Source organism: Chenopodium quinoa, unplaced genomic scaffold (assembly GCF_001683475.1).
Source record: "Chenopodium quinoa cultivar QQ74 unplaced genomic scaffold, ASM168347v1, whole genome shotgun sequence".
NCBI classification, from domain to species: Eukaryota; Viridiplantae; Streptophyta; class Magnoliopsida; order Caryophyllales; family Amaranthaceae; genus Chenopodium; species Chenopodium quinoa.
The window spans coordinates 2,348,716-2,364,196 of record NW_018744620.1 but is presented as its reverse complement, the minus strand read 5'-3'; the positions used below and the strand labels follow the sequence as shown (position 1 = coordinate 2,364,196).

Below are 15,481 nucleotides of genomic sequence, written 5' to 3'. Positions count from 1 at the left end.
GTTGCATTGTGTTAGTGCTGTGTTTTAAGTTTTTTTTCATTCAATGTTTTCAGTTTCATGTTGGGTTAATTGTGTTATGTTTAGTTTAATGTGTCTGTCGTTTTATGTGTGAAACATGTTCACGTGATTTGTCAACTCCTTTTCAGAATCTTACCAAAATACTAACTTTTCAAAATCCAGTAGCATATACATTTCAGAATTGAATCCACTTGATTTGGTGACTCTAATTGAATACTTTTCAAAAGCCTAATAGTACTTTTTAGACTTAATTTGATGACTTTTATTTTAGAATCCATTTATTACATGTGATGGACTTCCATGTGATGACTTTTCAGAATCCATTAAGTTGTCAATTCTACATAGAATTTTATTTAATTTATGTGATGCCCTAGTGCATTTACATCATCGATAATTTTTATATAAGAACAAACTACGGCTACGAAAGTGCAATCGCTCTTTGTCAAAACCATAATCTTACTCAAACGATCAAAACCATAATCTTATTCTGAAACTTACAACTTTTACTCTTTCAAATAACAAACAAAGAAAATGGATTCCTACATAAGTAATAGAAGCTCCACTGATAGCTCGGGTGAGGATAGAAAGGTAGCACTAGCTCGAGAAGAGAGGGAAATAGATGACATGATTGACACAATCACCTTCACTTACCTCCCAATCCTAGCCTCGATAGCAACCGCTCCAACACGGGGCTCTCGCAAATCTGTTCCTCGTGGTGATAGACGGCGTGAAGAAGATCATGTGCGGTTGTATAATGATTACTTTGCAGAAGTTCCAGTCTACCCAAGTGACCTTTTATGACGTAGATTACGAATGCACAAGCATGGGTTTGAACCTGTTATGTATGCAGTAACATAAAATGATGCATGGTTCCAACAAAGGAGAGATGTTACTAGGCGTCTAGGCTTGTTACAAGCATGGGTTTGAACGTGTTATGTATGCAGTAACATAAAAGTGCACTGGAGCAATTAGGCAGCTGTCTTACGGTTTAACCGCCGACGCTTGTGACAAGTACATAAGAATAAGCAAACGTATTGTGAAGTTTCCATTAGAAAAGTTTGTCGAAGGTGTCATCAACCAATTCGGTGATCAATACTTGAGATGACTATATGGTAATGATATGGAAAGGCTGCTACGAATCTGAGAGGAGCGTGGATTTCCGAGCATGATCAGAAGCATTGATTGTATGCACTGGGAGTAGAAAAATTGTCCGACGGCATGGAAAGGACAATATCAAGGCAGAAAAGGGGTAGCCACTCTTATACTAGAGGTTGTTGCTAATCAAGACTTGTGGATTTGACATTCTTTCTTCGGGATGTTGGGTACTTACAACGACTTAAAAGTACTACACCGATCTCCTGTGTTTGAGGATGTGTTAGAGGGGCATACTCCTCTTATGAGCTTTGTTGTTAATGGACATCAATACAACAAGGGGTATTACCTTACTGACGGTATTTATCCCAAGTGGGCTACTTATGTGAAGTCTATCACTAGTCCGCAGACTTAGAAATATAAATTATTTGCACAACATCAAGAAACAGCGAGGAAAGATGTTGAGCGAGCTTTTGGAAACTACAATCTCGTTTCGCTATAACTCGAAAACCATCTCTTGCTTGGGATGTTCAAATACTTCATAAGATTATGTTATCGTGCATCATATTGTACAACATGATCGTTGAAGATGAGCGAGATATGAAATTGAACAACTCTGACACGTTTCTCTTCATTGACAGCTAAAGTGGTTCCAACAAGGATGCTTTCGAGTATCGTAATGAGCGTGTGGTAGACATCAACATATACTTGCAATGAAGAACAGAGATTAAAGATCAACAAGCTCACTTGCAATTAAAACATGATTTGGTTGAGCACATTTGGAGGAAATTTAGGCATACCGAGAACAACAACAATTAGATTCCAATTCCATTAACGGTTACGTATGTGTTATTTCTAATGCACTTAGGTGGGTTTTTTTTCAAATTTGCAATTAATAAAAAAATTGTAAATCTTTTGCATACCCCCGATTTACAGTATATTAATGTAAATCGGGTAGCTCACACGTGCCAAGTTATTTCCTATAAAGTGATCTATGCAGCTAGAGGAGAGAGAAAGTGAAACAATGCAACAACAACAACAACAACAACAACAACAACAACAACAAAAATCTCCATTAAAGAAAAGGGAACTCTTACATCCATTCTTCGATCATCTACGGTGAAATTGTCAAATCAATTAAATTTCTCAAATTGCAAAAACCTCACGGTTTACTACAATAGTACAATGATGAAGGCATATTCAAACTCCATTGATAAAATAAATTAGGAGTTCGAAGGTTTCCATTGAAATCGACCTTAATTGTGCGATTATAGAAGACTGAAAAAGTGTATGTTGGAGATGAAATCAAACCAATTGATTATGAAAATAGCATTCCAAACTCTCCATTTGGGGAAAACAAATACTAGGTAATTTATCATTGTTAATCAATTTGTTTTGGATATTTGTTGTTTAAATTAGATTCATGTAGAAATTGAAAATCCAGAATAAAAATTAGAGGTTAGAATCAATCTTCTAATTGAAATTCACATAAACTCTAGAAATGTTACCTTTTTATCCATAAAAGTTACCCTTTTATCCATAGAAGTTACCCATAAACTCAAAAAATTATCCTTAATCTCACAAAAAGTTACCCTTAAACATACAAAAGTTACCCATAAATCAAAAATTAAAATATCATGATATCAAAATCATAACACCAAAAACTTACAAAATTAAGAAGATCGACAATCTCTAGAACCAAAATTCCCCAAAAAAAAAAAAAAAAAAAAAAAACCGAGATAACGTAGTAGTCTTCTTCATCGTAAAAAGCAGTAAAAATATCACCAAAGAAACAAATGAAAAAAAAAGAGAGAGAAAGAGAGAAAGTTTTCTGAAATAAAGAAAAAATTGAATGAGGAGAGAGAAAAGTTATTGAAATAAATTTGGGTAGGTAATGTCCCACGTGCAGTAACACACTTTCTTTCCTATTCCTTTTCGCCATTTAATAAGTTTATTGTACATTGGCCATAATTAAACATTTTGTATTCCGCATTTAAATTAATAAATTAATTAATAACGCTAATTATGCTAATCGTAATTCATAAACAATTAACAACGCTAATTACGATAATTTAGCTAATTTTGCATGCACATAACACTAATCGTAATTAACTAATAGTTTGCGTAACTAATTTCAGTAATAATAACGGTGATAATATTCAATTACATATCACATGAGATTAATATATTGTAAAGTACTCGTATGTATGTATTTTAATTTTTAGTAAAAGATAAATTGAGGTGGGGTAAGTGAATAGTAACATAAACAATTTTTTTTGGTTCATGATTAAGAGAAGGATGTTGGAAATTATTTGTTTGGTTGATGTATATGAGAGAAAAAATATTTTTTTTTTTGTAAATAGTAATATGAACAATTTTTTTTTTGGAAAATTTGTCAGAAAAAACCTTTTAAAAGCATTATTTTGAGAAAAAAAAACCTTTTAAAAGCTTTTTGGTTGAGCAAAACCACCACGTTCATTTTTTTTTTTTTGCGAGAGAAAACCCTTTTCCTTAATTATGCTCTTAATTAGACTATAATTTCCTCTCATTTCTTTTAATTAACCTCTAACCCGCTCAATTGCTTAATAATTAGATTTAATTTACATATAAAAAAATCGCCACCCCAACCACCAACCAACCACCCCTTCCCCTTCTTCCTCCCCTCCCCACTCCCCTAGCAACAACCCCCTCACCAACCTGACCCGCCGCCCTAATACCCCACCTCCGGCGACCTACCTCTACCGCCGGTTGACCCTTCCTTTCCCCCTTATCCCCGTTGGCGACCACCAGCTCCCTTCAAATTTTTGGCTCTTATTTACTCAAACATGCTCAAATCAAGTCCAAATTAGTTGCAATTTGCTTCTAAATCACCCTAGCATTACATACATACATAATCAAAACCAAAACAAGCATCAATTACAAGCAAGATGCACAAAATTAAAAACCCCAAATCGATTTTCTAGGGTTTTTCAAAATCAAGGAGGTGGTTGTCATCGGTGGTGATACGAAGGAAAGGGAGGGTCGTCCGGCGGTGGAGGAGGTCGCCGGAGGTGGAGGGATCTGGGCAGCGAGTCTGGTGGGGGAGGGGGTTTTTGCCAAAGAAGGAGGAAAGGGAGGATAAAGGAGAGGGGGTGGTGTTTTGGGTAAAAATACTCTAGCCACGTGGCCTAGTCAGAAGGTGACACATGTCACCATAGGAGAGGTTCTAAGTGAACCAATCCCCAGCTGACACGTGGCACTCCCAATCAGCAGGGAAAAAGACGGCCTTCAAGGCCCAATTCCCAAGGAAAGCCGCAAAACAGCGCACCCCCCCCCCCCAAATCTAGGTCAGAATGACCTAGGTATGGCACATTTACCAGCGACCCTATAAATAGGGAGATTTTCCCCATTATGGGGACACGTTCATTTATTAAAATACAATCAATTCTCTCACATCAGAGAAAACCCCTTATCTCGAAATCCGAGAAGATCTAGATTTACCTTTTCCAAACCTTTTCACTTTCTCCGTACACGTTCTAACTTAATCGTCGGGGCGGAACTCCACCCAAGCGGAGTCTCCGTTGTTTTGCAGGTATAGGCGCTCGGAATCCAGTCTTGGTGACGTAACTCTCTCGAGGGACACAGAAAACCCTGAAACATTTGGCGACGTCTGTGGGGACAGTACCACTAAGATGGTTTCTCAAGAGATTGTACCGCCTCATGAGAATAAGGAGCCTACGGCTGAGGTCTATTTAGACCATGATACGGAACCAGAGGTCGAAACATATACGACCGCAGATGAATCCCTCATTACAAGGTGCATCTGTTCCAAAGACACAAGGAACGGGGTGATGGTCAGGCAGGTCCGAGTAAGTCATCCGGCCAGCCCCAGGCGGCAGGACAGTCTGCTCACATCACCCAAGACGAGCTCATGAAATTCATGACAAGTTTCAAGGGAAAGATGAAGGACCTAATCTCCAAGAGGACGGCTGGTCCCAGTAGGGGTCAGTCGGCCAAGAAGCGCTCTCAGGTTGGTCCAAGCAGGTATTCTCAATATGTTCAAAAGATCCTGTCAAGCGGCCTGTCCGTCCATACAGGTCCTCAGATGATCGGCTCGGCCCCGTATGTGCCTCAGCAGCCATACAAGCCGTTTTCCCAGCCTTACATGCAGCCTGCCCTCTTCGAGGGTCAGGCGGCATATAACGTCTAGCAACTAGACTGGCGGCTTCGTCTGCTTAAACTTAGAGAACAACCTTCTGCGTTATCCAAGGAGATAACCGAGGCGGCACAGCCGGCCAAGGATAAGAATGTCATGGTGGGTACTTATGATGGTATCATCAACCTAGAAGACCACCTGTTGACATACACCCACCTCATGTATTTGCAGGGGTTGGATGACGCCGCATGGTATAGGTGCTTCCCAGCCATGCAGAAGGGCATTGCCCAGCAGTGGTTCGGAAATCTCCTGAATGGGTGCATCAACAACTTTAGGATGCTTGCGTTCTTGTTCGCCTCAAATTTCTTCATGAACATACCCGCCAAAAAGACAAGCCTTGACTTGGGCGCGATACAACAGGGAGACAGGGAGGGGCTCCGCTCATATGTCAGGTGGTTCAATCTGGTGACAATCCAGATCCAAGGACTGTCTGACGATGTTGCTTACACAAACTTATTCAAGGGTCTGAAAGACGGGTCAGCCTTCAAGTTCGACCTCTTCCGGAAGAGGATCTCCACTCTTCAGGAAGCACTGATGGAGGCGGAAGCCTATATACAGGAGACCGAGCTCTACTCCACCAGCAAGCAGTCGGACTCAAAGAAGTCCGACAAACAAAAAGGGAGTCGGCAAGAACAACCGGCTCACAAAGCTGAAGAGAGCAAGAAGAGAAAAGAGATCTAGGCGGTTGAGAATTCTGATCAACCGTCCCAGAAGAAAAAGAAGAGTTTAAACGTCACGTCCCAAAGTACGAGTTTAACAAAGACTGCTACTCCATCCTCATGGAGATAAAAGACCGGGTGATTATTGAGAAGCCCGCAACAATGAAAGGTCCGGCCAAAAACCGGAATAAAGACAAGTACTGCCACTACCATGAGGATATTGGCCATGACACCAACGACTGCTATAGCCTCAAAAGGATTTTGGATAGATTGGCTGATAGGGGTGTTGAAATTTTGCATCCTCAAGTCTAAGGTAACCCTGAAGAGGGACCCTAGAAAGTTATCAAAAAAACAAGCAAAGCCTACAAGTAGTTCAGACACTAACAAGGAGCCGATCTACACCATAGCAGGCGACTTTGCCGGAGGGGGGCCGACAATCAGGGGCACCAAGGACCATATTAGACGGCTGGATGTCAGCTCCGTCGATGAGGGCTTGGCGTCTACCAACAAATTCCCTGAGGTCATCATCACTGAAAAAGGACCGGGGCAAAGTCCGTCGACCGCATGATGACCCTATTGTCATGGAAGGCAAGGTGGCCAACCAGAAGGTTGGCCGGATCCTAATTGATACGAGTAGCTCGTCTGACATCATCAGCTACAAGTGTCTGTCCAAGCTGAAGTACAGGAGCATGCACAAGGTCACTCACCCCTTGATTGGTTTTGGGGTGGAGTTGTGCACCCAGTCGGCCGGATTGACCTACCCATCCGGCTGGGGGAGAAGGGAGAGGGGAGTCGCATGGTCGTCCGGTTCTTGGTCGTATAAGAGCTGACCGCCTATAATATGATTTTGGGCTGTCCGACTCTGAACGAATCTAAGACCGTCATCATCCTATCCCTCATGTTGCTGAAATTTGAGAAAGATGACAGTTCTGTTGGCTCCCTGAATGGGGACCAGAAGACGGCTAGACAGTACTACCTCTCAGACGTCACGGCGACAACAGCCGGTCAGGGTGAGGAGCCAATAGACCTTGATGATGTCAAGGAGCTAAAGCCTGCCCCACAAGCAGCCGGTAAGAAAATAAAGGCCGACCAGCTGGTGGCTGCCAAAAAAGAGAAGCAATAGCAATCATTGACCGGGGAACATATGGATCTCGTCATCGATTACACACGTCCGGAGCGTATTGTAAAGGTTGGGACTGTTGCTTTTGCAAAACTGGGTGTAGATTTGCACCATCTGCTGAAAGAATTCAAGGACATTTTTTCCTTTGAAGTGGAAGAGATGCCAAGCATCAGCCCGAATCTCGTTGTTCATAATCTCGTCGTGGATCCAAAAAAGAAGACTGTTAGGCAAAAGAAAAGAAATCACGGCGATGAGAGATCTCAAGCGGCAGCCATCGAGGTCAAGAAGCTGTTAGACGCCGGGTTCATTCGGCAATGTCACTTTCCAGACTGGGTTGTGAATGTTGTTCTTGTAAAGAATTGAAGCCGAATGATACCTGGCGCATGTGTGTTGATTACATTGATCTGAACAAGGCATGTCCGAAGGAAAGTTACTCACTTCCAAAGATCGACTGTCTAGTTGACTCCTCAGCCGGTCAGGTGACAAGTGTCTCTGTTTTTTCCAAGCAATTAGGTAGAAGACCATGTTTGAATGGGGGGGGGTGATGCTGAGGTGGCCTTTCAAAAATTGAAAGAGCATTTACACTCTTTGCCAAGGCTTGTTAGCCCTCTGCCCAAGGAGACGCTTTACATGTACTTAGCCGTCTCAGATCATTCTCTCAGTGTTGTTCTCCTTGCAGAAAGAGACGATTATCAGCTCCCGGTCTATTTCATTAGCCATATGCTTCGAAATGCAGAGCTCCGGTACTCTATTATTGAAAAATTCGGTCTCCCCTTGTTCATGGCAGTCAAGAAGTTAAAACCTTACTTCTTGGCACATCCAGTGGTAGTCTATATAGACCAACCCCTCAAGCGGCTAATGACAACTTTAGAGTCATACGGGCGAATGATCAAATGGGTTATTGGAATGCAAAGTCTTGAAATCACTTTCGAAACGAGGAAAGCAGTGAAGGGTCATGCGTTCGCTGACTTCATTGTTGAATTGACAAGGCCGGTTGAACCGGAAAATGTTTATCAGGTTTGGAAAGTGTATGTAGACTGGAGCTCTACTATGAACAGTTGTGGTGCAGGGATTATATGTCAGTCTCCTAAGGGGGACAAGTATGTATATGCACTACGGTTCAAGTTTCAAGCCTTAAACAATGAGGTTGAGTATGAAGCCCTGCTAGCCTGTATACGCATCTGTAAGGCGGTAGGGGCAAGAAAATTTGACGCATGCTCTGATTCTTAGTTGGTTGTTAGCCAATACCATGGTGACTATGAGGCTACCCATTCGGCTATGATCAAATACTTGCAGGCGGTCAGAGCAGAGGCTGGGACACTTAATGAATTCCATCTAAGTCAAGTGCCCCGATCAGAGAACAACCAGGCGGATGCTATTTCTAAGTTAGCATCATCCGCCTCCTGTGATATGCCTTGGTCAGTCTTCTGGGAGGTAATGGAAAAACGAAGTATTAAAGAAGATCCCACTAATGTCATGGACCGAAGCTCAACCTAGATGGACGGCATCCGCGCCTATCTACTAGACGGCACTTTGCCGGATACATATCCAGAAATGGCTGCAATGAAAAAACGTGCGGCTAACTTTGAGATTCACAATGGAGTGCTTTTCAAGAAGGGTTTTTTGCAACCTCTTTTGAAATGCATCACCCCAGAAAGGTGGCAAGAGATTCTAGAAGATCTGCACTCGGGCTTTTGTGCCTCACACATAGGCGGCAAGTTTCTAGCAGAAAAGGCCAGGCGGCAAGGCTACTTTTGGCCCACTCTTGAGGTAGACGCCATGGAAATAGTTAAGAAGTGTGACAAGTGTCAAAGATTCGGCAGACTCATACACCGTCTGGCCACTAACCTGACGGCCATTTATAGCCCAGTACCAGTCGCCAAATGGGGCATGGACATTCTGGGTCCGTATACGCTTGCGCCAGGCAGATGGCGGTATATTCTAGTTGTCGTTGACTACTTCACCAAGTGGTTAAAGGTAGAGGTGGTCAAAGGCATTAAGACAAAGGTGTCATCTCCATCATCTAGAAGAACATCATCATCCGGTTTGGGGTACCTATGTTTATGCTTTTCGACAATGGTCCTCAATTTGAGACGCCTACCCTCAACAATTGGCTGGGAGACCAAGGGATCTCCCACTATTTTGCTTTAGTCGACTGTCTCCAACAAAACGGCCAGGTTGAAGCTCAACAAGCTTATCTCAGACGGCATAAAAAAGAAAATTGAAAGGGCTGGCGGTCTATGGGCAGAAGAGTTAACTCATGTCCTATGGGCTGTCAGAATAATAGCAAAAGGGGAAATCGGAAAAACCCCATTTCTTATGGTATACGGTGCTGAAGTCGTCATACCCATTGAGCTTTATGAGCCAACTCTTCGAATCATGTTGTATGATGAAGAGGCAAATTGGGAGGCCATGCGGCTGACGTTGGACTCACTTTTGGAAACGCAGGGGCAATGCTGCCTTGCGTCATGAGATATACGGTCTGAGAATGACAAGAGCCTACAACAAAAGAGTGCACAAACGGCCCTTAAAAGTGGGGGACTTTGTGTTACGGAAAATGGAGGCAACCGGTAGGGCCAATGAGCAAGGCAAGCTAACACCCAATTGGGAAGGTGTAACAGCCTAGAAATCCCTTTCCTCTAAAATACTTGTTTTGCCCTTTTTGAAATACGAAATAGGAAAATCTAAGACATTATCGCCACTTGAAAACAGCTAAGGCAAATATCAAAGACACACAGCTAAAGACTTTCTTTAAAACCATTCAAAACAAGTCAACTTAAAAAGTCAAACCAAACGAAAGTAAAGTCAAACCAAAATCAAACAAATTCAAACAAAGTAAAACAAAGTCAACCTACAACTTGGAACCATTGTAGGCCCTTAAAACCAAACAATATTGAAAACCTTTAAGTTAGTCTCAAGAGCAAAATAAAATAAATAATATTCAAAGCAGATAAAAGACATCATATTCCTATGAGAACTAAGCATGAATCGCTTTTCACTCAAGCCCATCATGAAAATGCTTCATCACCTGAAAAACATCTCTCTACTTGTCCCCACTATTCGCCATTAGAAATGGATCGTCGTAGGGCTAAGGTAAAGACAAGGCCAAACAAACATACAACACACAATCAACAATGCTGAGTACATAAGAGTAAATAAAACACACTAACATGATTTCATCCTATTATCACACGACTTACCTTGTTGCACCTGTAAACAAGCATACAAGACATTCAACACTTAACTAGACAAATACCGCCAATGTCCATTTAATTTTGATTACGCATCGAACGGGTTTCCAACCAAATCCCTGCTCCAAATAAATTGAGGTAAACTACATCGGGAGCTAACCGGGTAGGCAAATGTCACATGAATTGGCTGGACGTCCTGCGCATAAACTAAATAAAAAGGAAAATACAGCGTCCTGTACTCCCAGTAGAAGTTATGGTCAAATATAATGTCTCATAACTCTCCCCATATGTTCATACTCAAGGTATATACGTTCCAAGAGTTTTGGTGCGTAATCTATTTCACTTTACGTTATTTACATGTTATTATACTTGGTGATGGCTCTCAAACCATAACACAATCAAACATTATACTTCATTCAAGCAATCAAACATACCAATTTAATTCTTGAATAATTAGTGACTGACGAGGGTTAAATCGGTCGCTACAATCTAACTCTCAATCAAACAATACTTATACGAACACCTTATAACCAAGTACAATGGCAAATAAAGGTTCGGTCCACGAGGAACGAGAGTAATTGCAAATCAATCTTAAACCTAAGCTAGTTCAAAATCAATGGAAAATGGTGTTCTAAAATACTACTAATAAGATGGGATAAACCAGATAAACTAAGACACTAGGGAAGACGGGAATTCACCAAACCATCGGTAACTACGCAACAAGGAATCACAGAGACAAACGGGACATGCAAAGACTATATGTCTGATCAATATCATGAGGTAGGAAGACAACGGGCAATATTAAGCTTGGATTTCTCATGCACTTAACATTACTCGATACATAATCAAACCACATTCAACAATGAAATACTCAATTCACAATCTCTTGTTCAAATCAAGGATATCATGCAATCAAATTCAAGATTCTAGGTTAGCTACTCCTATTATAATGAATTAACATGCAATCACATATAATCAATTTAATCACAATCCGTTTATCAAAATCAATCCTCAATTACATAGGTTACCTAGGCCGGGTTTCATCCCGAAACCCTAGCTAGGAGACTACTCACACATATTCATAATCAAAGCAATAATGAATTCCAAAAGCATAATAGATATAAACATGAATTCTGATTAAGGAATAATAAAGCTTGATTAATAAACAAGAATGAATAATACCAATTGTATTGATGCGAATCAATGGAAAAGTTCAGAACTTTGATATCCGTCGTCAATGAATAATACAAAGAATCTTCACAAATCTTGCTTCAAATCAATCCAAGAAAACTAAAATCGCTAGAATAATATCTAAGAAAACCAATGAATCTCTAATACTAAGAACGTTCTCCAATAACTCTCTACAAAGGCTCTCAAAAACTATCTCTAAAACTGTCTCCCTAAAAACGCCCCTTAAAGTCGGGCTATATATATGTGTTTTAAATCGGAAAGTAAATCGCAGGCTGCCCTTCGTAAATCAGCACAGCCGTGCTAGAAGTGGCACGATCGTGCAAGCATGGCAGTAGTTGATCCGCAATATCTTCAATTTTGGCACGGCCGTGCTGAATTTGGCACGGCCGTGCTAATGCCTGGCACGGCCGTGCTGAATCTGGCACGGCCGTGCTGAATCTAGCACTGGCACGGGCATGGAAATTGGCTTGGCACAGCCGTGCTAATGCCTGGCACGGCCGTGCTAAAAATGGCACGGCCGTGCAGCATAGGCAGGAAGGTTGCAGGCACTTTGGTCTTCTTAAAACAGTCACAACTTCTTATCCAGACCTCCGTTTGAGGCGTGCAATATATCGTTGGAAAGCTCTTCAAGTATACTTTCCAATGCAATTAAAATCACTCCGTTATCATTTGTATATCGAAAGTTATGAGCAAAATAGTGAACAGGTGTCATATTTGTGAACTGTTCTGTCTTGCCTGCTACTTAACTTGCCTTTCAAGGCCTTGAAAACCGCAGCAAAGCCTTAGCTTGGTGGACTAGGATCAATACTAGCCTGATTACGCACCAATGGTTTGGGACTCGACATAACTTGGTCAACTATACCTGTTAACATACCAAAAACAGACCGAAACTCGTGAAGCACGTAATATGAAGGAAACGAGTGTAACAAGGCAATAAACGACCAAAATGGGCCTAAATACATCCAAAATCACCCATTTATATGCCTTAAAGCGCGCCCTAATGTGTGCTTGTCAAAACCCCCCAAGCTATACTTTTGCTAGTCCTCGAGCAAAACTAAGGGATACACACACACACAGGATCAAATAAACTATTGCCATTACATATAAATCAAATTTAGCACGGAATGTAGTCAATGGATCCTACTTAGAACAACCATGCACGGAATGAAAACTCACTCAAACAAGCAACGAGACACACAATCCAAGGTATCGTTGATCAAAATGCAAACAAAACCTAAACCAAGCATAGAGAACAAAGAAGTCATGCTTCCCTCTAAACCCAACCAAATCGGCCACGTCCTCCCCTTTTGCTTCAAATCACCACCCTAATTGGCCCCTCGTGATTCCTCAAAGGAACGAAAAAAGTGATATTTTGAGGAAATAACAAAGGTATCCCGACATCTCGATTACGTATAATCTTTCCATAGGGTTGAAAGGTATCTCCCTCCACCGTTTGAGAACCGAACACCTCTAAAGTCTAAGGGTCTTAAAGGGTTGTAATGTATTGGCAATGGGTAAGGTAGGTGAAAACAATTTAAAATGTGGGGTTAATTCCTAAATGAAGCGCAAGAATCACAATTCTCAAAAACAAAAGTTCAAAAGATGTAATTCACATTCTTACACATCCCAAATTATCCATATAATACACACTCAAATGACCTTTTTCAAACTTCAAAACTGTATTTACGTGTCCTTGCCTTTTTCACAATTCGGACGGCTTTTCTCTTCTTTTTTTTTTCTTTTTTTTTCTCTTTTTTTTTTTTTTTTTAAACAAAATGACTTTCACATTACATATTTACAATTAGGCTCACTTTCACACTTTCTCAAACCAACTATCAATCATTATAAGTTGATTAGTAAACAATAAGCTCAACAAACCTATCTAGGTAAACGCTTCACAACTAAGGGTTGGTAAAACATTGGCCATCGGGTTTGTAACACGGTTAACCAAGAATGGAATTAAAGCTCAACATGGTTAGCAAGTAAGATGATGTAAAAAGAAAATCCATTTGTAACAAAACAAAAGGAACAAAATAAGAAAAATGAAAAAGGTGCCCTCTTCATCCCTTAAAAGTGTCAAGTCGGTCTCGGGAGCTACTAGTCAACACAAAGATCGAAAAATGCATAATCAAGGATCCAAATATGCCAATCAACAAGAATGATGAAGGCTAGAACAAATAAAACCTCACGGGATTCAAAAACAAAGCAACTACCAATTAAGGGGATCAAATCCACAAATGGGAAGCGACTCCATCTTACCACAATTCAATGGCTTAGAGTTTCACACGTTAACAACGTTCTATCTAGCTACCCTTCGCCTAGACTCGTCTACATTGATCAACAATAGACTCAAACTGTGTATTTATCACTGTCTTAAGTAGAGATAGGCATTCCACACACATTCATTCACGTTTCAAATCCAAATATGAGCATTATTCCAAAAGTTTATGCAATTAGACAAGTTTATCATGATCTAACAACATAGGAAAAGACTATGAGGCATATCATATAAGCTAAACCACACATCCTCATAACAGAAGTTTTTCCTATCTATCACACACATATACACAACTAAGTAATCTAAACAGGCTAAATGGCTCATAAAGAGGCATGAAAATTACATAATAATCCCAATCGACAAACAAGTGATCAATTGATATCAACATCAATGATCCCAGGTTCTTTAGAACCGATCAAACATCCTCGAACCATTCAACTTCTTCCTAAACTAAACTATCCTAATTTAAGCACACAAAAACAAAAAAAAAACTAAAGGAAAAAGGGAAAGATTTCACCGGATGCTTCTTGAAAACACACTAAGACAACATGAGATGCGGCGAAGCTCCTAATGCTACCTCCATGAGTCTTCATATCTGCACAGGTTAGATAAAAACAAACCAAAACAAAAACAAAAAACTCGTTTTTCTTTTTTTTTTATTATTATAGGAATATGAAGAAAAACAAGGGAAAATCAACAAGGAAACCATTCACCCCCCCCCCCCCAAGCCAGTATAGACATTGTCCTCAATGTCAGGCATCGAGAGACTACCTAGAAGGCAAAAAGGGAAAGAGAAAAGTACCTCATTAACTAGGTCTCAGGTTGCCTCCCGGAAGCGCTTCTTTAACGTCATTAGCTTGACGCAACACATGGATTACAGGTTACCCATAATCAATACTTGCCATTGCAGTGGAGATAAGCTCACCATTCTTATTCTTGACAATAGTCACCGCCCTTTTATTAGGTACTACAAACACAGGGGAAACCCTTCCTTGATGTGTTGGAAGAGGTTTAAGCTTTACCTTTGGTGCTTCATTAGCCTCCTTTGCAGTGGCCACATCTAATGCATCTAGAAATTGCTCCTCCATGTCCCTGTTTTCCTTGTTCTCATTCAACTCAAAATCATGATTAGTATAGAATAATTCTTTACGCATATCAGAGACAATGGAATCAACAGTGTCAACCATCATGCAATTACTTCTTGTCGGTAGATTGTTTGTAGCTTCCAGGATCGAATTCAGGGTCATCTTCACTGTGGACTCTAGTTCTTGCTCTACTTAGACAAACTCTTCATCTTCCTCATCATCAGATGAAATATCAATTATAATTGGAGTTGGAAGTGGATTTGGATTTGGAATTTCCATAATGGAACTATCAACAGTATTGTTACTCTCATCCATCATCTCTCCTTCTTCTTGCTCTCCATTTTACCCTGCTTAATTACACTAAGTGGGAGAAGAACTTCATGGCTGATGACTAGTGGAAGGGGAATTATTCCCTGCCGGATTTTCATAGTATTAATTGGGATATGGCCTGGAATGTGTAAGTGCTGGCAATGATTTTTCTCAATTCTAACGAGGTAAGAAATCAAGTATCTATAGTCAAGAAACCACTGTCCATAGAAATTTTTGTATTTAGAGTAGTTTGGGATGTCCCCTGGTAAATAGAAATCAGAGAGCTTTGATTTAACAGCAAGATATGGGGGTTCATTTGGAAGAAAGTGAATAATCATAGTAG

General features: G+C 40.6%; 1 protein-coding gene across 1 annotated transcript; it reads left to right on the top strand.

Moving 5' to 3' along the window:
* The first annotated feature begins 4,781 nt into the window (after positions 1–4,781).
* Positions 4,782–5,986, top strand: LOC110700230. Its single transcript, XM_021877738.1, has 2 exons — positions 4,782–4,958; positions 5,477–5,986. Exons 1-2 carry the CDS (start codon positions 4,782–4,784, stop codon positions 5,984–5,986), a joined length of 687 nt encoding a protein of 228 aa, XP_021733430.1.
* Positions 5,987–15,481: the final 9,495 nt, after the last annotated feature.

Coding starts and splice junctions, on each gene's coding strand:
- LOC110700230 (XM_021877738.1), top strand. CDS start 4,782: ATGGTTTCTCAAGAGATTGTACCGCCTCATGAGAATAAGGAGCCTACG. Junction 4,959..5,476: donor TGATGGTCAGGCAGGTCCGA/GTAAGTCATCCG, acceptor ATGTATTTGCAG/GGGTTGGATGACGCCGCATG.